The sequence below is a fragment of the Bemisia tabaci genome, chromosome 8 (genome assembly GCF_918797505.1).
Source record: "Bemisia tabaci chromosome 8, PGI_BMITA_v3".
NCBI lineage: Eukaryota > Metazoa > Arthropoda > Insecta > Hemiptera > Aleyrodidae > Bemisia > Bemisia tabaci.
Genome location: NC_092800.1, coordinates 660,815 through 683,776, shown reverse-complemented (window position 1 = coordinate 683,776; position 22,962 = coordinate 660,815). Strand labels below are relative to the sequence as shown.

Here is a 22,962-nt window from a genome sequence, read left to right as displayed (position 1 = left end):
CTCTCTCTTTTTTTTTTGTCTTCAAGGGGAAACAATCATGAATTTTAATGAAAAATCCGAGCATTGATAGATTTTGAGGGAAGATTAATTGAATTTGGAAAAGGCTTGGAACTTTCTGCACCTCTCCGAAAGTCTAACTGGGTCCTTCAAACTAGGAATGACACTCAATCTCACATCATAAACAATTTTATATGAATCTGTTTATTTCATCATTAATATCAGTTTGGTGGTAACTGTTTGTGAGTTTTATTTTTTTCCCATTTTCAGATCAAGCCAAACAGTTCATGTACTTAAATCAAGAAGATAGCATAGCAGGAATAGACGATGAAGTTTGTTTCAACGACACTTTATCCGCCTTCACGACGCTTGGCTTCTCGGAAGCCGACATCAACGACATGTTGAAGATATTAGCTAGTATTCTACACTTAGGCAACATCTCAATTTTGCAAGGCTCCCACGTTGGTGACCGAGGAGATGCAGACTCAAGTTACATTTCTGTAAGTCCAATTTACCATTAAAGTCTTCATGTTTAATATTAGTCTCTGCGCAAAAATGCAAAACTTGAGGCAGGGTTGCCAGCGACCGGGAAAACCGGAAAAACCGGGAAAAGTCAGGGAAAAAAAATCAACCGGGAAAAGTCAGGGAAAGTCAGGGAATTTCGGTGTTGGTCAGGGATTTTTCTGATTTTTCGTGGAATTAGGCGCGGGCGGTCTCGGGCTCGCGTTGCGGGCCCGAGACTCTCATTTTCACTTTAACAGACTGCGTCAGATCCATACTTAAAAGTCAGGGAGAAATATTGGAAAGTCAGGGAAAAGTCAGAGAATGGAAAAAAATAATTTGGCTGGCAACCCTGTTGAGGACTCCTTCATTTTTTGCTGTTCTGCGAAATTTTCATTCTGTACTTAAATGATTTATGTATAGTGTAAAATGTAAAATCTGGATGCAGTCGCAATAGCATCATCAGACAGGAGGAAACTCTCCTCCCCTCTCCTCTTCTTCCTGTGTTGTTTAAAATAGACACATTTAAAAATTTCATCATGGAACACATATAGAGAAACAAGATATTCCTGTTGTCGTAGAAAAATGGTAGGACAAAAAACTTGAATACAGTACTCTCTTTAAAGAATTGGCAAAGGACCGAACGATCTTTTGTTATAGGAAATTTTTTGTCATAAAGAGTGACAATAATAACCAAGGAAGTTCAAGGGACAATGATTCTTTCATTCTAGAGAAATTTTCTTTGTAATAAGAGTTGCTGTAGAGAAAAAGTCTAAACCGTCAATCATAGTAATTCAAAGTGAAGTATCCAAATTTTATCTAAAAGAAAAAGAAAGAAAGACAGTAGGAGCCAAAGAAAGCAAGATAAAAAAGAGGGTCATCATTCCCCCTCCAAATTCTGTTCTTGCAATTATTTTTGTTAAAACTATAAAAGTCATTATCACAACTCCACCAGTGCTCAAGCAATTTTTAACTGTTTGTCCCTTGTATTTTGCCTCAGACAAAAGTTTTGACCTCATTTTTCAGAGCTTCTACAATATAAATTATATTAAAACCATTAATAATTTTTTCCCTCTCTTTTCTGCTCAGGAAAAGGATTTTCATCTAAAAACGCTCACAGAATTATTAGATTTAGATATTCAAGAATTAATGAAATGGTTATGTCATAGAAGAATAATTAGCATGAGAGAAACCTTCGACAAAGATATGAATATGAATGAGGTAAGTTTCTATTTTTTACTTGAACATTATTCTGACTATCATTTCAACTCTTAGTTGGGAGTTATCTATTGAAATTCATGCATGTATTTCTTTCCATATCGAAAAATGAAGTTTCATCGAATTGTTCTTTTTGGAATTTTGTTGAATACATACATAATTTATACATAATCTGTAATTTCATTTACATTTACTTTTTCAATATCGAATTTGGAGCACAATGTTGCCATTTTTTAGTGAATTCGTTCATTATTCTATTTAAGTCTCAGAGATTTCTCCGATTTTCCCTTTAAACATACTTCAATTTAACACGAAAGGTACCAGATTTTCGGGGACAATGACAATACATTGCAATAATTCAAAATTTTTATGTTTATTAATTTGGCGATAAATGCAAATTAAAGGATAAAATTTCAAGTCTTAGATGTAGGTTAATCTAGGATTTGACCCAACCTATCCTGGTAGTTTATTTTTACTTTTTTATTTTCATTCCTTTTTTTATTTTTTGTTTTACAGGCAATGGGAGCAAGAGATGCCCTAGCGAAACACATCTATGCTCAGTTATTTGCGTGGATAGTCAGTCAAATTAATCGATCCCTGGAATCAAGCGATGCTAAGTACAAATTTATTGGTGTGTTAGATATTTATGGATTTGAAACTTTTGAAACAAATAGTTTTGAACAATTCTGTATTAATTATGCCAACGAAAAACTACAGCAGCAGTTCAATCAGGTATGAAATGAAGTTTTATCTATTGTAATGGTCCCTTTACTATAATGTTCTTTTCTTTTTCTCTCCTCACCTTATCCTCACAATTTCCAAGAATTATTGCTTAGAACTCACTCCTTTACAGTAGCAATGGCCAAAGTGCAAAACCACATATCTCCAATACGATGTTTCAAAATTTCATTTCTTTCTCTCTTCACTTTAGCCTCACAATTACCAAAAATGGAGAATTTGCATGGACATTTTTTATTGCTTCATCTGAAATTGCTTAAAGAGCTGATTTCTCAGTATATTTTATAATTTTTTTCTGTTATGGGAAATAGTATAAAAATAGATTTAAAAGTGAGAAAATGCACCGCCTAGTGATATCATCTGGTATTTTAGTAGATTAGGTCATTTAGTCATATCTTCTCCGACAATTGTTCAATTCATGAGCCAAGAGTATCCTCAGTCCACTTAAGGTCACCAAGTTCACCATAAGTTCACTCAGTAGTTTCCACTTGAATACGAAATTCATCAAATTTCAGTCACCTGCAAATCGTCTATCATTGACTTAGAACTCACTCCTTTAGAATTGCAATGGCCAAAGTGAAAAACCACGTATCTCCAACACGATGTTTCAAAATTTCAATGCCCCACAATTATATTTGACCCAAAATCACCTCCAAGTATAATTCATCTCTAACTTTTATGTTCGATTCCAGCATGTCTTCAAATTAGAGCAAGAAGAATATTTAAAGGAGGAAATAGAATGGAAGTTCATAGATTTTTACGATAATCAGCCATGCATTGATCTCATCGAAATCAAACTCGGAATTTTGGATCTCTTAGATGAAGAGTGCCGGGTAAGTTACCATTTCATCAACTTTAAATACTTTCGCTGAAAAAAAGTTGCCTTTGCGTATTTCATGATGCTAGCAAATGTGATTATGGTCTGTTTGATGGGGTTTTATGTGAATAATGCTGATATTTTCATGGAAATATTTGCAGAACATGTTCGAAAATGAAATTTGATTGTCCCCAGGAAACGAAACCTGTCCATTGTCCTAAGACCTAAAGTTATCATATCAAAATTACGATCAAGTTTCCTCTAAAGTCAGCAAAAACCGCAAAAGTTTGCTAAACAGCTAAAACTTTGTGGAAAAATTCTAAAATATTTCTCGATAAGCAAAAAGAACGTCTCGAGAATTGGAAATCCATCTTAACATTGTTGAATCCACCAAATTTCCGAGTGATTCTCAACGCACTGCTCGTACCCATGAAACCATGAAAACCTACAGCTTGAGAATTTTACAAACAATTTATACTTGATTGAGTGGTTTCATTATGTCTTTTAAGTTTGTTCAATCCTACAAATGGACGTATTTCTGTCAAACGGAACTAAGCGCCAATTTGAGTTCCTTTTGAGGAATTTAGAATGCCAGATAGCAAGTTCTGACAAACGGAACTAAGCGCCATGGAAAAGTATCGCGAGTATAGAACGGAATGAGCGCGATGTCTGGTTCCGCTGCCAATCCAAGCCCCCCACTACCTTCCCCCTCCTATGGCGCTTAGTTCCGTTTGACAGAAATACGTCCAAATGAGTTCACTTGTATTTCACTTCAAAATATTTTATACAACCATCCGTTTACTCCACCTCTAGACTTGTAGGTCTCAGCAACACAGCCAAGCTCTCTCTTTTCATTGTCTCATTCTTGTTAAGTTGCAATTTTAGTCATAGTAAATTTATTATTTTATAAGGAAGTATTTTAGTTTGAAAATTGGTGATCCAAGATTCTCTTCAAAAATGTTTGTTGCAAAATAATTTATGTTTTAAATGTTATTTCCCTAATTTTTAGATGCCAAAAGGAACAGACGCCTCATGGGCGGACAAATTGTATAACAAATGTGAGAAGTGGCAACATTTTTCAAAGCCAAGATTCGGTAAGGCTTATATTAAATTGAAAACTACCCCTATTTCTGTTTTATCCCTCCTTTCATTTCTCTTGCTCTCCCTTTGCCCCTCTTTTTTAATCGTAAATTTCGATTGTTTTTCGGAATTATTGATCAGGACGAAATAAATTAAAAAAGCCAACACAAACGAGGAACAGAAACGAGGATAGTAATACAGGAGAAACATTCTAATGTTACTGATGCAGCTTTTTTCAAGAAAAAAAAGGGAACACTTTTCAAAGTAGGACTGTATTGTAACAATACCTATTCACTAAACTATTTTTTTTTTTTTTTTTGAAGAAATTTTATTTAAATATAACGTAACTACTACAAGTATTTCCTTGTCTCTATCTACATGGTTTAAAACTAAAACCAAACAAGTTGCACTACATTTTCAGGGTAACATTAGATAATACGACGATGATTACTAAACCATCTTGATCGATACTGCATTCCTGAAGAAAATCTCCCTGCAGCCCAATTATTTTTACAACGATAATGGCATCTATAAGTTGGTGCAGAAAAAACTTTTCAATCAAAAACCTAAAGTTGTTGCAATGGTTTCATCTCGATTATCAATAATGATAACCTTGAGGCATTGCTGTCATAGTAAAAAGTAAATCAATCAATTAATCAACTTAAAAGTGTCAACAAGTGCAGCAAGCAGCGCAAGTGCAATTGTCAAGCAGTGTAGTAAATTTTTGTTTTTTGTTTTACTCAGCTTGTATCATTTTCTTTCTTTTTTTCTATTTTTTCCAGGCACTAAAACATTCAGTATAAAGCATTTTGCGGATCTTGTAGAGTACGATACTGCTGGATTCTTAGAAAAGAATAAGGATACTGTGATTGAAGAACAGGTAAGAAAGCTTTTTTTAATTCTTTAGAGATTGCTAAATATTCTACGCCTCTATTTTTAATTGATGTTTGTACAAATACATGTTGCTCCTTCCTGTTGTAATAAATTCCTTTCTCATCATATCTTTTTGCCCAGCAATGTATTTTTTTCTCAAATTATTTTACTCTTTTTTAGGTGAATGTTTTGAGGAGTAGCCGGAATCAATTATTGCGACATTTATTTGTCGAGTCCGAAAAGAAACTAGCTCCCCAGTATGCTGCAACAATTGGCCACAGTGGTCGAACCAAAGTAGCAGTATTACCTCAAAAATCACCCTCCGCCACTCTAGGGTCTTCTGCTAAACAGCATAAAAAAACGGTGAGTTTTATTTGCACCCACAAAATGTTTGAGTAAAATTCAAGCTTGACAAAACACACTAATAAATGTAATTCAAATGGAGAAAAAATTAAGAAAAAATACAGTGAAACTTTGGTTTAACAAATGTCTAGAGACTGGCGAAAAAAATTTGTCAAATTGAGAAGACCTAAAATTGGGCTTCCAATTTTAGGTCCTTAAAAATCCAGAAATACAAGAGTTGCAAACATGAGTTGGATTTGCATGGTAAAGATCATACTATGGAAGACTTCCTTCATTATGTCGAATATTTGTCAAACAGAATTGGGAAGATTAGGGATTTTTTTGGATTCGAGAATGATGTTTGCTAATCAAAAGAAATCATCAAATCAAGGTTCATAAAATTAAACTTTTACTGAATTGGAAGAAAATAGATACAGGGGTCACATTAATGTATCCATTTCTAATGCCTCTCAGTTTCTTCTCTCTTTTGCCAATCAAAGTATCAGCATTCCGTTTGCTGCAAAAATAGAAAGAAGAGAAAAAGAGGTAGAAGAAAAAAATTGAACCAAAAGATAGATTGCAAAAGCATCAGTCGTAGATTTGCTGCATGTGATAGTCGCAAATTTCTCATTTATAATATTTTATAAATTTATACAATTTGTAATTTATGTATGAAGTGTGTAATGTAATGGAGTAAAAATGAATGTGACTGATTAGAGAAATCAAGGTGGCCCATAAAATGTAAAATCGGGGTTTTAATCAAGAATATGAAAATCTGATCTATCTAGAGGGCGCTCAATGAAAGGTTGGGGGAGGGGATTGAAGCGGAAATGTTAAGGTGCCCAAGACTTGTGGTTCAACAGAGAGCAGCGGAGGTTAGGAGTCGTAGAGCGCGAGGGAGTGCTGTAAAGCGACCTATATGTATGTATGTATGAAAATCTGACTTACAACAAAAAATGTTTTACTTCTGTTTTTAAGAAGTTGCTCCGTTACTCTCAATTGACTCTGTCATTTCTTGTTATCTACTGTTTCTGTTTTCATCTTGTAGACCTCCTAAGACCTCCGCTGACCCAAGGGGGACCGGCGCGAGTCATTTGATTTATGTTTGGGAACTATCAATTTTATTCAGAGAAAGTTTACGTCTTTTAGAGTCAGATAATTAACTGTACATTCAATTATCACAGGAACATTCGCATGAATTTGAGCAGAGTTGATTTTGATGTATCCCTTCTTCTAACAGTAAACTAAATCTTCTTTAACAATTCATCTTCAGGTTGGCTCACAATTTCGAGATTCCTTGAATGCTTTAATGGTCACTCTGAACGCAACCACTCCACATTACATTCGTTGTATCAAACCTAACGACTTCAAGCAGCCTTTTGAGTATAATCCAGTGCGAGCCGTTCAACAGCTCCGTGCATGTGGTGTCTTGGAAACCATTAGAATCAGTGCAGCAGGATTCCCATCAAGGTACTTCTTTATTCAAAGTGCTCGATTAGCTGTAATATTTTCTGTTGTGATTTTCAAGTCCTTAAAATATCCAGCCCATGAAAAAAGAAATAAAAATATTCATGTTCTTTGTTAAAATTATTCTCTCTGCTCTGAATAATTTCTGCATATGCCTCTTTAAAAAATACGTACCTCTCATTGTTTTGGTTGCGACCTATGTTTTTTATGTCCCAGAAAAAAATTCTCCTTAATTAGCATTGTCTGGTCTTCAATACCAAAAAAACTTGTATAAAAAAACTAACTTTTGAAATGTATGAAGTCACGTGTGAACTAAAGTACTAAGTACTTAAGTAGTTATAGGATCCTATTTTCACAATAAGTGTGCCTGTTTTTAAGGTATGCTTGATTTTCATTATTTACGTTTTGATCACATCAAACAAAAGATCGTTCCTATTTTTAAAAATGTGTTTTTTCTTTTTTTTTCTTCACGTAGATGGACTTATTTTGACTTTATGAAGCGTTACAGAGTTTTATGCAGCGCAAAAGATATTGATAGGAATGATATGAAGAAAACTTGCGAAAGAACTCTGCAGAAGTGTATCAAGGTTATTATAATAATTCCATATATAGATATTATTATTCTATAATCAATTTTTTTCCTACCGTTATGAAACCTCTTACAATTTTATGTTTGCTCAGTAATAATTTTATATTGTTTACAGTAACTTTGTTTATATTTTAGGGTTCTTAAATACTACTAATGCCAAACATTTTAAAGACAAAGAAAAAGACACCTCTGGAAAGTTTATCTATGAAAGCGATTTTAAAATACTAGCGAAAGAAAATTTATTTTAGAGAATATATTTACCTCAGACTGTCAAGACGTAAAAAGTGCATGCTAATGATGTGAAAACACCTTTCCAAATGCATCAATATTTAAAAATATCACCTCAAGTTCAAAATTTTTGAAAAATCACAATAAATTTTTCCAAAAGTGCTGATTTAGAAAAAATGAAGTTCCATTTTATCGTAAAAAAGAGGTCTTGGGGTCACAGGCATCTTTTATTTGTATTTTTTTTTTCATTTCATTGAGAAAAAATAGCCAAATTGCGTATAGTTCAAAAAGTGCCCAACTCCAAAATTCATTTTTTTTTTTCTAGAGCTAGGCACTTTTTGTAACAAGCAATTCAAATCTGCTAGTAAATTATGTGCTTTTGTCACTCAAAGAATGGGTCAACCTTATTAAAAAAAATTAATATTTTTTGTTTTTGTTTTGATGAGTTTAAGTGGTAAAGAACCGAGCTTGTGCAATTGTGCATATTTTCTTTGCACCCACCTTCAATTTTTTGAACTGTAATGACTTCTAGTATAAGCAAGCTCATCTCTTTATTTTGTCATTTCAGAATCAGGAAAAGTACAAATTTGGAAAATCGAAAATATTTTTCCGCGCCGGTCAAGTTGCGTACTTGGAGAAGCTACGTGCGGATAAGCTTAAGCACTGTTGTATTATAATCCAAAAAACTGTTCGAGGGTATCTAGCCAAGAGAAGATACCAGAGAATCAAGAGTAGCACTCTGACAATACAAAGAGTTGTCAGAGGTTTCTTAGCCAGAAGGTAATGTTAAAAGACTGTATTTTTTTTTTATATTTTCTTACACCAACCTTTTTTAATTGAAATACCAAGTGAACAAATTCAGAGTACACTGTCGATGAAAGGCACATATATTTGGCTGCACTGGGCCGGGTCTGTTTACTTTACAATCAGTCTCAGTCTTTCAATAACTACAAATAGACAATTTATTTTTTTTCTTTCTTTTTTCCGGCTCCTATCGCATTCGTAACTTTTTTAAAACGTTCCAGTTCCTATTATGTAACTTTTTGTTTTTGATCTTTTTTACTTTGTAAAGCCTTTCCCCGGATTACGTCATTATTTTACTGTTTAAAAGACAGTTGATTGCAATCCTAAAGTTATTCGTAGCTGGAGCAGAATGAAATCTCTTCGGTTTTTGAAACCTGGAGGATTGAAAAAGGACCCTGCACAGAAAACCCTGAGATTTTGTGCAGGTTGAATTTTTTTCTCAGTTGATATGATGTTTTTTACAACCCCCTGGTCATGATAAGCCTTTATAATCAAACTTTCTTTGCGCTAATTTTGAGATAAGTGATGCTGGAATGAGAATTTTCTGGCATTTTTAAATGCGTCTCAGTATAAAAGCATAATACTACTCTTGGGTTGAAAATGTGGAACCTACTCTTCTGAAGTAGTCAGTGCGAAAAATGCTACTCATCTATTTTATCATCCTGGCTGGTGAGCAAGGAAAGAGAAGCTCTCCGTAATGACCAGCATATTTATCAAATGATACATGTCAAAATGTTGGAAAATTCTATTTTAAGCCCTGTTTTTCTCAAAATCGGCGCCAAAGAATTCTTTTTTTAAGCTCATTGTCCTCAAGATGGAAGAGGTTAGGTAGAACAAGATATCTAATAACGACAAATAACTGGCGTAGAATACCTTGGTTTTTCTTGCAGGGTCCTTTTAATAATTTTGGGATACAACTGTGTTCAAAAATTCAAGATTAATTCACAGAAATTCTGAGAAAGCTCCATCAAAATCTGGTATCTCCGCACCAAATGCTGTCCTGGAGATTTAGGTCTAATAAATTTTCTCGTGGTTAAGCAATTATCCTGAGAAATTCGAAGTGGCCTCTTTTAAACTTTGCTTTTTTCCCCAGGCGTGTACATCGAATACGTCAATTAAAATCAGCCATCATCATTCAAAAACGAGTGCGTGGCTGGCTCCAACGAACAAAATACCTCAGGTTACGAAGAACCGCCATTGGCCTTCAAAGGTATGGAAGAGGCTTATTGGCACGCAGGAAGTTCCTAGAATTGAAATACAACAAAGCGGTGAGTTTTTGGAAAGCGAAGTTCCAAATAGGCATGAGCTAAAGTTTTCGATGTATTCAATTTTAACTTCAGAAAAATTGCAACAGAAAAGGCTTTAAATCTACAAAGCCCTAAAAGTTTACTTACTCAAGATTCTTCTCTTAATATTCAACTTCTGCTTAAAAGAATCCTATGCAAAAAATAAAAAAAAGCAATTCCAACTATTTATTTAGTCGAGATAAAACCTTAATTTTCCTTTACTCTCTAAAAACCAGTCATAAAAGAAATTCTAGTCATGATTGAATTTTTCTCAGACTTAATTTGTTTTGATTAAGCTCAATTTTCTTAAACTTTGTCTTAGAATTACAGAAAAAAAACTGTGTAAAAAGAATGAGCAGTTCATACTTTATCGCTGAGAAATTTTTAAAATTGTGTACGGTTTTATTATCATTAGTGACAAATTTTATCTTTCTGAATTTCCGCTTTTACTTTGTTTCTTTTAGTTTTTTTCTTTTTACATTTTTAATGTGGAATTGCTATTGTTATTAATCAACTTGTCTATTCAAGTGTGAGGTTTGTCATGAGGAAAGTACTTTTCCCATCGCTGCACACCCTAGTTCTTATGTTCATTTTACTCCTTTTCTGCAGGCTCTCGTAATTCAAAAACGAGTGCGAGGTTGGCTGGCCAAGAAAAAATACAAGGAAGACCTTCAAAAAATTGTCATCTGCCAGTCTGCTATCAGGAGGTTCCTAGCTCGCCGAAGGTACAAGAAGCTGAAACGAGAAGCCAGATCTGTCGAACACATCAAAAAATTGAACAAAGGATTAGAGAACAAAATTATATCAATGCAGCAGCGCATTGGAGAACTTGTAAGTTTCAATCTCTATTTTAGTCTCAGTGATCAACTATTTTATAATTGAAATTTTAAATTTAGGGTACACACTCTCAATGTATTTAATACGGGATGAAGTTTTAAAATTTAGGAGATCAAAGTATTTTTTTGGGGGGGGGGGGGGGGGGGGGGGTTGTGCGTCAACCAGGTTGTATCTAAAATCTGCTCGCAGACACCACAATCCTTAGAGAATTTTGCTTTGGATCAAAGTATTGTGGGAGATTTTCTACGGGAAGGACAAACTTTCTGTAAATTAGAACAGTTTAATAGAAATAGTAATGAATATCCATGGTGGAATTCTGAAACCGTGACCAAATTCAAGATCTAAAGTTCCACCTTGTGTTTTTAAAGAAGAATAAATTGACATCATCCCTCCAATTTTTTGTAGAATTTTCTTGAAAGATTTAAGTTCAGTGATAGTTATTCTAACGGTTGTTTTTTTTCTTTTTTCAAGACGAAAGAAAACACTTCTTTGAAAACTGCAGCACAAGAAAAGAATGAAATGCTAGTCAAGTTAGATTCACTTAAAGGGGCCGACTCGGAGTTGAAGAAACTAAAAAACGTCCTGAACGAAAAAGAGATTGAACTTTCAGCCATAAGAGCGGAACTGAGCAGAGAAAAGAGTGAGAAAATGGACTTGCTCAATGATTATGAACGCGACAAAACAAAGCTTCTGAATGACACGAACAAATTGCGGAGCGAAAATGAACAGCTGAAGGAGAAATTAAGCATCGTCATGGATGAGATGACTGAGAGCAAAGTTAATTTAGAAGGTAATCCTTAAGTTCTTTTTAAGCCTGTTTGAAGGTTGTTCATTCATTTCATTTGGTGAGCATCAATGGCGAATGATACGTATACCGACAATTATTTGGTAAAAGAACATCATTTTTTGGCTATCAAAAAATTAGCATAAAAAGGAACACAAACCATTCCGTAACTAGAATTTAACCGTACCGAGGGGTTGTCTTGCACTGTCCAGATTTCTCCGATTTTTAGAGTGTGATCTGACGACCGGGCTAGTCGCCCTTTGGATCCTTGGATCCTCTAGTTGGACGACAGCTACGGTAAATTGTCGTCAAGTAGTATTTAGGCCAAGTTGTTTCAGGCATAACATCACTTAGTGCGGTAATTTTAGAGACCAATTTCAGTGGGCAAAAATCTTTGTCAGAAATGGAAGGCAGCAGGCAATGCGACATTCTCGTTTCAAACCCTTGTAACTTTTTTGATTTCCAACAATTTTTTTTTCTTGGTCTCTTCAGAAAGCTATTAGGTCTGTGTGTAAAATATGATGAAGAAAAAGCCGCTATGTAGCTTACTTTTGAGGTTATCGCATTTGTCTCACTACTTTTTGGACAGCCTATGTATAAACATAATGATCTATTGCTAGGAGTTACATTGGTTGGTGTCTGTATTTCAATTTGGATTACTATGTCTTTTATAGAAATAATTAGGACAAGAATTGAGCATGAACGTCAAATCCTCATCCGAGAGCAGGATCAAGACAGAGAAGCGTACCAGAAGCTTCTGTCGGAGAAAAATATGCTTGAATCGCGGCTGGAAGCCTTGGAGAAGGAGGGGAACAAAACTGGGAACCTTGACTCTTTCTCATCGCACAATCGATCTCTCTCCGATGCCAGCACAGTGTCAGTCTGTGATCCTGAAAGTAGTGCCAGTAATATGAGCGACCACTCGGAAGAGGTTTGTCTCTTGATATCTCTTCTCCTAAGACTGAGTCATTTTATTCATGGTGGAATCTCAGCAAGTCTAATGCAGCTCAAGAAAAAATCTTTCCCAAGTCAAAATTTTATTCTGGTCCCTGGACTCTGCTACAAGGCGCAATCTAAATAACTATCATTCAGATTTACTCCTCTTTTTTCCTGATAAGGAAAAGTTCTTCAACTCAAATATTTTTTCAAAACTCACTAAACTTTGATTTTTCTCCCCAAAAATAAAAAATAAGAAACAGTTCTAAAAATCATGTAAGAACTGGATCTACAGTAGACGTAAAGTGCCACCTTAGTATTGTATAGTGCCTTAATGTTATTAAACATTCACAAAAAGCCAAAAATTCAAAAATGTAAGACCTCACATGAGGAGTTTTTGTACTAAGAAATTTCTTCGATAATGTTTTCTTTCAGTGGTACAGCTCTGAAAGCTTAAGAGGAAAGTATTTTATTAATATCACAACCATGTATTTGCATCGAATTAGATAAAAATTAATGCTCAGGTGTACTCTTGTTAAATTAAGAATAAATTGCTCTGAAAACTCTCTGAAAATTTAAAAAAAATTGCCAATTGAACTTTGTCGGATAAGTGTTGGGCAGGTTAAATATCTGCGCAAAGATCAAATTTGTAATATCTTTAAATTATACATTGTTCCCACGATACGTTTTAAGTGTGCACATTTTCTTAAATTGTATGTGCGTAGTATTACTAATGTACAAAATGTTCAAGTTGTAAATAATTTTTTGTGCGTAATATTAATTCTCTCTCCACTTTTTCCAGAAAACTGATTTGCAGCTAGTCTTGAAATTGCAGCAGAAGGTCAAATCATTAGAAGCAGAAAGAGCGAAGCTTCACAAACGAATTGAAGAGTCTGAAAACTTATCTAGTCCTGAATCTCGAGCCAGTTACAAAGATGCCATTAAGGTGTGGTCTCACTGCTTTTTCCTAAACATTTTGTTGAAGTTTTAAAGTTATTTTTATCTATTTTTAATTTTTAAAGATTAGTACATTAGCCTGAACAGAAAGGCTCAATGCAAGTCGAATTAGAAACAGTTACAAAACAGATGAATATTACAAATTTAAAAATTCTTGCAAGGTGTAGTAAGCGTTTTGTAAAAAGTGTTTTTTTTCCCTTTTAAGATGTAATGTATTTTGAGTAAATCCACTAAAATAATCATCCTAAACATAAAAAATACTTTTTAGGAAGCAGAGATTAAATTCACTTTATAGCATTATATTGTTGTACCAGTGTTCTTCACTTTTTTTATGCCATTTCTAGACTTTTTGAGAAATTACGGCATTTCTTATGGCATGGAATCGCTAAGTGAAGATCTTTTGAATGAGGATTGTTTGGCTATGTTCGCCTTTTATGCTTCAATGAAAGCAAAACTGGTACCGTTCTGTCAAGAGTCTTCATTTCTTTGCCCATTTCCTCTCCACTCTCTCTCCGTAACCAAAATTCCCAAAATTTGAGCAGTATCTCACCAAAAAATCTAAAAATGGCATAAAAATGAGTGAAAAATATTGATTAAAAAATTCTAGTTTTACTGGTCAAGAAGATATTGAAACCTCTGCAAAAGCATGATGATGTTTCAAAAGACATTCATATTCTCACAATTTTTCTCGTGCTAACAATTGAGGCATTAAGTGGAGAAAGGGCATATCTCGGTTGCGGTTCAGAATCTCCAGTGCCAATTTATTTCTCAGAGAGGCAATTATTGGGTGAATTTTCTGTAATTCCTCGTTTTCCGCAGTGTAAAATCATAAAGAATATTCAGTAACAGTTTCAACGAATTTCATACAGTTGCTTTAATTATAACAAATGAAACATTAACTGAGATTTTGAGACACTGCAATCAAGAAATGATCTTTTTGCACCCAGTGTTTCAATTAGTAAAGTAATTGTTTGTGAGCCACCTTTTTGTGGATGAACTCTTTCATTGTATCAATATTCTATAAAACAATATTCTTGGTCCATTTTTTTCATAGCCGATTTTGTATGTAATAATTTATTTCTTGGTTTTCAGGCTGCAGATCTAGAAATAGAGAATGAGAAATTAAAGGCAGATTTAACCCAGTTGCGGCAGTGTATTGCTGAAAATTGTGATTCGGCAAACATCGGTGAGATTGCTGTTCAAGAACTGCTGAGTAAGTGGGCTCCCTAACTTTATTTTCCAGAAATTTTTCAAAAGAAGTGGAAAATTACCTAACTTTTTTTATGTTTCAATTTAAACTGTAATTTTTTTTTTCTATTCAGCTCCAGTTTCTCAGTTTTGAATAGCTTTAATAGGTTTAGTCCCTTTTTTAGGTAACCCTCCCTTAAGTTTAATTAAATCAAGTCATGCGAAAACCGCTTTTTTCCAATTTTCCAATCTTGAGTTTGGTTTGCGTTGATAATACTTTTCGATGTTAGATGCAACCATGATAGTGGTTTAATACTGGTTTCAGTGTTATCGTAATCGCAAAACGAGTCTTTGCTTCACTTTCATGATTGTATCAACTCTTGAAAAGTATATTGAATGCTAAAAAACTTAAAGTTGAAAAAATAAAAATCAGTGGTGTTTGCATGACAAGACTCAATTTTACGGTGATTTAATGATTTTTCCTTTTGTATATCTTATTTTTCCACAGGGTGAGTGTAAAATTTTAAATGAATGCTAGTAAAAATAGTTGGAAAAGGACCAGAACCAGTTGAAATATTTTCAGTGGCATTCACTCGAAAGAATCATGGCATTTTTCCTATTATGCCAGATATCAATAATATAGCAATTTTCAAGGCCCAGTTTACCATTTTTTTCGAGACAGTATTTTGGAATAAAGCACTGGAACAGAACAAATCTTTTGTTTGATTTTTCAGCTACTTTAATTATTAAGTTTTTTGTTATGGCTGCTAAACTCCATTTATCATTTTTTAACTGTATCAATTTTCAGGTCAGTTCAGTTCTTTACAATCGGAACTGACTCGTAAACGGGACGAGTGTTTGCAACTCCGCGGAGTTTTACTGAACAACACCGAGAGTATTAAAAGTGTCGCCACTTCTAATTATTCTACAAAGAGAGATGTTGATATCATCAATGAAGATGGAGAATTAGCAATTGCATTCGAAGCTCAGAAAAAGATCAACAGGTCCGTAAAATTTTGACCACTTTCTTCTTTTAAATTTCCTCAGGAGGAGGATATAATAATTGAACGTATTAATGCAAAAGAAAACTGTGTGAAAATTAATAAAATCAAAAGAAACCTTGATGCACGTAAATCATATGCACATAGTCTTTTTTGATTGAATTAATTTCAACGTAGTTCTTTTTCACATAAAGAAGTCCAATTTTATAGTTGGGAGTGTGTCTTCTTTTTTAAAATTCATTCCTGTTAATAAGTGTAAAAATAAATGGCTTCATTTCTCGCCATCAGTGATTTCATCTAATTTTAGTCAGGAAATCAATTTTCAAAATTTCTAAAAGTCTGATCCCCCTTCAAACGAAAGAAATTCATGGTCTTTTTTGTGACATCACTTGTACCAATCTTTTTGTGCACGAATCCACCATTTTTTTGAATGTTCAAAAATTTACCATTCTAGAATAAAGAATGATGAGTTGGATTGCATTTTGCAAAAAGGAACCACTAGCATTGCAATGTTGCTAAGATTGTGCAACTTCTTTTGTCTTGGAGGAAAAACCTGATTATCCATTAATAGTTTCTATTTTACTCGCTAAAAACTGTAAATTTAAGACAAAAATTACCATCTAAATTTCATAGTTTTTCATGATTTCCGCAATTTTATTGCAAAAGATGAAGTTGCACAATCTTAGCATCATTGCAATGCTAGTGGTTCCTTTTTGCAAAATGCAATCCAGTTTACGATCAAAAGTTCTACCATTTAAGAATGGGGCAGTGGCATGGAATTCTTGCAGATTTATAAATAGTTTTGTGTTGTGTACATTTCATGAAAAAAACCTTAAAGAACATTATAAAGTTCAAATTATCATTTCTAAGGGTAGGAATAGCGTATCAAAATCCAACCAATGTAAAGCGGACAGTCGAGTTGACGTAGCAAGGCAATGCTTTAGCTCAGCCAATCAGCAAATGCCGTTTTCCTGGCCTGGCTACATCATCAGAGCCCGTTAAAACTAACGTTCAAGCAAGTCAATTTTTCAAAACAGGGTTTTTTTTTTCAATTTTGAGTTGAAAAAGAAAATCTGAAAAATTCCTAGAAGCTTAGTTCAAATCTCAACGTTTGAAAATGAAAAAAGAAACAAAAAAACATTTGCACCTTGTTTTCAGAACTTGACCATTTTCATTTGATGATTGGTCGTCTAGTGGTAGAACATAACAAAATGATAAATTGGTGGTTGAAAATAACAAATGATAAATTGATAGTGGAAAATAATAAAGAAAAACCTGGAAACCCTTTGCAATATTCTGATCAACATAGAAGTAAAAACTCCATGATGAAAATCCCTGAAAATACCAGGATGATTTTAGATTAACTCAACAGCCCCATCACTCGAAGCTAATTTCACTCTGTTCACAGGCAACTTGAGAGAGAAATTGAATCTGAAAAAGCAAAATGGAGTCAGAAGTACGAAGATTTAGTTCAAGAGACAAAGAAACTCAGAGAAGAGAACGAACGGCAGCAGAAACTCCTCTCTGTCAATCTGAACAAAACTCCGCAGTCACAGACGGAATCGATCATGCAGCACGAAATCACCCGCCTCACATCAGAGAACCTCGACTTGCAAGAGAAAGTCGACCACTTGCAAGAAGAAATACGCCGCTTGAAAAGACAGCTTAGCCGTGTAGGAAACCCGCCTGAAGATGAGCCTGCAGTTAATGGCAATAACGTCAAAGTGGAAAACGGCGAGCATGGAAATAATTTGCCGCTGATCAGGAAAAAGGAGCGAAACTATCTCGGAATGATCGAATACCAGAAAGGAGATGAAGACGTCATTATGAGACATTTGATAATAGGTTGGTTATTATCTTGTTTACTTTTTGATCGTTTATATTTGTTCTGATCAACACTTTATAATTGTTTTTTACAAAGAAGAAAGCAAATGTACAGAATCATTTGAAAATTTGACCTAATATTTCTTTTGTCATCAAAATTGGTCAGTTGCGCTGGTTACAGAATCATGCTTTGAAGTTTGATTCTCGTAAATCAACTAAAAACTAATGAGATCTTTCCAAACGGCAAATTTCTACTACCTGACTTACTTGACAGTACTTTCTATTAACTGAGGTATCGTGCTGTGAAAAATTCGGTTTATGATGTCATCCACCTCTGTAGAGACACCCTTGGTATCTTCCACCTTAGTTCCATCGATTCAAGGAGACGCACACTGGTTACTCAACATGAAATTCAGATGAAAGCAAGATGGAAGAAACCAAGGGTGTCACTCCTGCGGTGAATAATGTAAATGGACGTTTTTAAAACGTGATACCTCAGTTAATATTGAACAAAAGAGGTTGCTGTTTGGACGAATTTGATTATTTTTTGTTGATCTAAAAGAATCAAGCATCAAAACCTGATTCTGTAACCAGCGCAACTGACCCATTGATCCCTTAAAGTTTGATGAAAAGTTTTCACTTGTTAACTGCCAAGCTGGTTCCTTGGGAACCACTTACACTGTCACCACGTTCACTTTACAGAAACCATTCTCAAATCATCATTCATTTCTCAGAGCACTCTATCATCGCATATTCGAACCTCACGTAACACCTACATCCAAGAGATGCTGCTACCGCTGCCTCAGAGAGATCTCCATTACATATGCGAACTCTTAATTTGCTGAGAATTAAAATTAAACAATATTGAGATATTAGGCAACATAGCATCTATGGCGCTTGTGATACTTTGGCTGGAAGGTGACGATGTCAGTAAAAGTAGAAGAACCATTTTCATCTATTTTTTTGCAATTCTAAAATGTACTTTGTTCTGAAATCTATCCTTTTGTCTGCAGAATTAAAACCCAAAGTTGCTGTCACACTGCTTCCGGGGCTGCCTGCGTATATATTGTTCATGTGCATCCGGCACACTGATTACATTAATGATGACGAAAAAGTATGTCATTTTACTTTTCTCTCTCATTAGAATTAGGTTTTTTCTTGTTCATTTTTTTCTAAAAGAAACTAAAAAACCATAAGTACCCGACAAAATGTTAATTCCTGATAAAATTTTTGAAAGAGAATGACCCATCATTGTATGTATCGATAAAATAAAAAGAAAATGATAAACTTAATTTAAAAATACAAAGTTTCCTTCGAATTTTTGGTCAAAGCCCAGAACTACATCTCTTAAACCTCTCTGTTTTAAAAAGAGAGAAAGAAAGAAATAATACACCCAATAATTCACAAAATCTGTGACGTATCAATATTTTTTAACACATATAACAGTCGAACATTCTTAAAATTTACAAAAAATTCTTCAAAGTCTTTTGGCGCACAACTAGATTATCCTCATTTAACTCAGCAGCCACAAGCTCATTTTGTTCAATATTTCATATATTGATCCTCTTGCATACAAGATTATAACTTTTTGCAAAAAATTTATCAATCTGAGGGTTGGTTATCTAAACAAATAGATAAAAGAATACACAAAGAGGACTAATAGAAAAAAGAGCAATCCTATTAGTGGAAACTAGTGGATATTATAGACTAGGGGGAAAATAAAGGACTAATAATAGGGTCTCATGTGGGTTGCCGATATTTAGTCTATGACATATCTACTTAAGCCATTGAAACCACTCCGCTTCCATCAACAGAATCGCACCATTTTCTCTTTGTCTTTTCCAACTATCCATTTCAATAATGAGCCCGCTGGCAACAGTTTGTTACGTTCTTTTTGAATATTTATTTGATGTCCACCCTCTACTCTCAATAGGTGCGTGCTCTGCTGACAGCATTCATTAATCAAGTGAAGAAGGTAATCAAGAGGCAAGCGAACAAGCAACGACAGCAAGACAACCACTCAAATCACTCGTTTGAAGTAACAATTCTTTGGCTCTCCAACACGCTCCGACTTCTTAACAACCTGAAACAGTACAGCGGTGACAAAGCATTCCAAGAACACAACACCAAAACTCAGAACGCCCAATGTTTGCTAAACTTTGATCTCTCCGAGTACAGACAAGTTTTGAGCGATATAGCTGTCTGGATCTATCAGGTAGGTCGCTTTTGAAACCTAATGCCCTTAAAACCCTATTTTTCAAATTTGCCAGCCCGTTTTCTCTTTTCCCCAAGATTCTCATGAGTAATGACGATTATTTTTTTCCTTTCTTTCCACTATTTACCCACAAATTGCCTTGATTGCGCAAAAAGACACAAATTACCTCGATTGCACAAAAAGATACAAATTGCCTTGATTGCGCAGAAAGACACAAATTTCTTGTTGCCTTGAGCAGACCTACCGTTTTTGAACATCCCTTTTCACAACCTTCCCATCATTTAAACCTATTTTTGGAGTTGTCTTGTTCTCGGATATGGCAAATTACAACACACAGGTTGCATGGTCAAAAAGCTACCGCTCTCCTATATTACGTAACCATCCGCCAACCTCTAATTAATTTGCCTGCATTTTAGATTACAGTTCTGAAGTTGTTAGTTGATTGATGTGTACTCCTTTTTGTCTTTCAGTCTGTGATTAATTACATGGAAGAGAAAATTCAGCAATTAGCAATCACAGCTGTCCTTGAGTACGAGTCAATTATGAGCCAACCGACTCGTTCCAAGTCCACAAGCTCTGCGGATTCATCGCCAACATTAAGTCCTCCGAGTGCGTTGCAAGAACAGCTCAGCACATACCATGCAATTCTATGCGCTCATGGAGTCGATTCTTTCGTAATCAATCAAGCGTTCAAGCAGGTAAGCCCTTTTTTCATTCTAACAGATCCTTACAAATTTTAAGTATACAGTAAAACTTCGATAATCTGGTCTCATTGATACTTAGAATTTAGTATCAGAATAAACTCGGAAGTTAAATACAAATTTGAGTTCTTATAATATTTAACTTAGGTTTGAAGATATTATCTTTCTTTTATTCAATTTCCTATTTCTCTGTTTTAGCTATTCTACTTTATTTGTGCAAGTTGTATGAATACTCTTCTATTACGCAAAGACCTCTGTAATTGGGCAAAAGGAATGCAAATTCGTTTCAATATTTCACACTTAGAGCAGTGGTGCCGTGATCAAAAATTATTGGTAAGTAGTTCTATTTATAAAATTAAACTAGTGTATTAGAGCAAGAACTCTACGTACTTTGCACCTGCCAAGCAGCTGCTAATCAGATCCTACAAATATTGCGACGTGGAAATGCAAGCAATTTGAACGCTTTTAGTTAATGCAAGGATACGCAGTGCAGGGGTATAACAATATTTCTTTTGTTAGAATTGTGATAACAGGAAATACACCAGCATTGGCAATGGTGCAAAATTTTGTGATTCTTAATAAATAATTTTTTACTCAGATGCAGTTATTAGAATCAAATTCCAATTCAGCCATTCAAATATTAGTTTGTCTGTCCAGAGTCACTGACTACATTTCCCGATTTATTTTAAATTTGAAGATGTTATAAAGCTCCTCGTAATAAAAAAAGGCTTTATTGAATTCCTGTTTTTCCTTTATCAAGCTAATGAATGTATAAAATAAGTAGATTTTTAATAATATTAAATAGTTTTCTATGATAATTTGATCTCTCAAATGTATTATTTTAGGAAGCACACTAATTGGCTATTCATAACATAAATTACACTCTAGAAGAGCATTACGTCATTTTGTTTTTAGGTGTGGAAGGCTGGACTTATGTCACAAAAAAGTTACAAAGAGGGTTTAGGGTAATAAATCCAAAATTTAGTGCCACATTTTTTGAGAACAGCCCCTGATTGCATAACTGTCAATGCACCGCTCTCATTTGCGCATTTTATTCAACGAATCAATTTTCATGTTTATAGGATAGCAGCGAAATTCTTGATACTTTGTTACCAATAGTCCAAGCTGCGCAGTTATTACAAGCTAGAAAAACCAAAGATGATGTCGAAAGTATTTGCGAGATGTGCAGCAAAATGACACCAAACCAGGTATGTAATCTATCGGAAAAGACAAAGTTTTCTAATATTCTGTTTGTAGTTTTTCCCAAAGAACTTTGTAAAATGCTACTAGAGGCAAGAATTTTGAAAAAGAGATGGTCTCTCCTGCCTCAAATTATTATTTTTTCATGTAATAATGCAGAGGCTACTAAATTTATTTGTTCAAACTATCTGTGCGATTAGCTCCTGTAAAATCTTTTTGGCAGTTTTTGAAACACATTTGGGTACTAAAAATTACAAGGTGCTCTACGTTTTTCTTTAACATTTTCTTGCCTAATGTCATAGTACAGTATAATTCGTTCAACTAAAAATCTGTTGTCATTACGGATTATAAATTTTGTAAAGTTGAACAATTTTAAATTTAACCCATCCAAATAAAATCTTGTCTGATATTGGGTACAAAGATGAACAGGGCGAAAATGTCTGCTGAAATTAATGTTGATTGTGCCTTTTTAAATTTATTCTCCTTTCCTCTCATGCCTTTTTAAGTGATATTCTTGTTTTCTCTTGCAGATAATCAAACTATTGAACTTGTACACGCCTGCAGACGAATTTGAAGGGAAGATCTCTGTTCAGTTCATACGCTCTGTTCAAGAAATATTAAGCCAACGACCCAAAGATGCTGGACAGGTACTTTTGTCCCTCTATTTTCTTTTTTTAGCAAGCGTTACATGGCAGAGTAAGAAAAATGAAGGATGGTGGGAAAGAATATACTGTCCTTTTTAAATGTATAGCTCTGTTGCCAACTTTAGGGCAGTTTTCATTCACACATCAGAAGAATAATGGAAAAATCATGTCACGTTAATACCAATCTGATATTTTCTCTTGTACTTATGACTGCTCTTTGGAAAAGGGACTTCATCGCTGGAAAAAAACAAGTTTTTGAATTATTTCAGTACTTAGTACACAACAAATATCAATCTGAACATGAATTGAATCAGTGTGAATGGAAACGCTCCAACTCAGAAAAGTGAAAATATTCAAGAGACAAAAAAACTGCACTGTAAGAGAAGAAGTTAGTCGAAGGAAACTTATTTTTCAATTATTTAAGACACTTTAAAAACCAATTTGAAATAGATGTGTGATCTTTAATGACCTTTATGGAAATCGAGCACCTACAATGAAGATTGTGTGTATTAAAGTTATCGAGTTGTTGTGTTACCTTTCTTTCTTTCTTTCTTTCTTTCTTTCTTTCAGCACCGCTTTAAAATAAAATTATATTACTACTACTACTACTACTTTCTCTCTTTCTTTCTTTCTTTTTTCTTTTTGTCGAAAACTCAAAATACCAATTTTTTTTAAGGGTGTTAAAATGTGAGATCCCTTTTCCTGATAAGTCACATTCCAGAGTAGAGTTAATCT

At 34.3% G+C, this 22,962-nt stretch overlaps 1 protein-coding gene across 2 annotated transcripts in view; it reads left to right on the top strand.

The window, feature by feature from the left end:
* didum (dilute class unconventional myosin) overlaps nt 1-22,962 on the top strand; it is a 66,436-nt gene that overhangs the window by 37,694 nt on the left and 5,780 nt on the right. For both annotated transcript variants that reach the window (XM_019054708.2, XM_019054707.2), the window contains 24 exons: nt 268-497; nt 1,588-1,719; nt 2,233-2,448; nt 3,147-3,287; nt 4,281-4,365; nt 5,134-5,231; nt 5,405-5,587; nt 6,840-7,036; nt 7,509-7,620; nt 8,419-8,630; nt 9,748-9,922; nt 10,550-10,771; nt 11,249-11,567; nt 12,236-12,492; nt 13,300-13,443; nt 14,547-14,667; nt 15,451-15,646; nt 17,052-17,488; nt 18,481-18,581; nt 19,401-19,682; nt 20,153-20,380; nt 20,582-20,716; nt 21,466-21,591; nt 22,114-22,230. In XM_019054708.2, the coding sequence (XP_018910253.2) occupies nt 268-497; nt 1,588-1,719; nt 2,233-2,448; nt 3,147-3,287; nt 4,281-4,365; nt 5,134-5,231; nt 5,405-5,587; nt 6,840-7,036; nt 7,509-7,620; nt 8,419-8,630; nt 9,748-9,922; nt 10,550-10,771; nt 11,249-11,567; nt 12,236-12,492; nt 13,300-13,443; nt 14,547-14,667; nt 15,451-15,646; nt 17,052-17,488; nt 18,481-18,581; nt 19,401-19,682; nt 20,153-20,380; nt 20,582-20,716; nt 21,466-21,591; nt 22,114-22,230 (4,466 nt within the window). The remainder of the gene's footprint in view (nt 1-267; nt 498-1,587; nt 1,720-2,232; nt 2,449-3,146; nt 3,288-4,280; nt 4,366-5,133; nt 5,232-5,404; nt 5,588-6,839; nt 7,037-7,508; nt 7,621-8,418; nt 8,631-9,747; nt 9,923-10,549; nt 10,772-11,248; nt 11,568-12,235; nt 12,493-13,299; nt 13,444-14,546; nt 14,668-15,450; nt 15,647-17,051; nt 17,489-18,480; nt 18,582-19,400; nt 19,683-20,152; nt 20,381-20,581; nt 20,717-21,465; nt 21,592-22,113; nt 22,231-22,962) is intronic.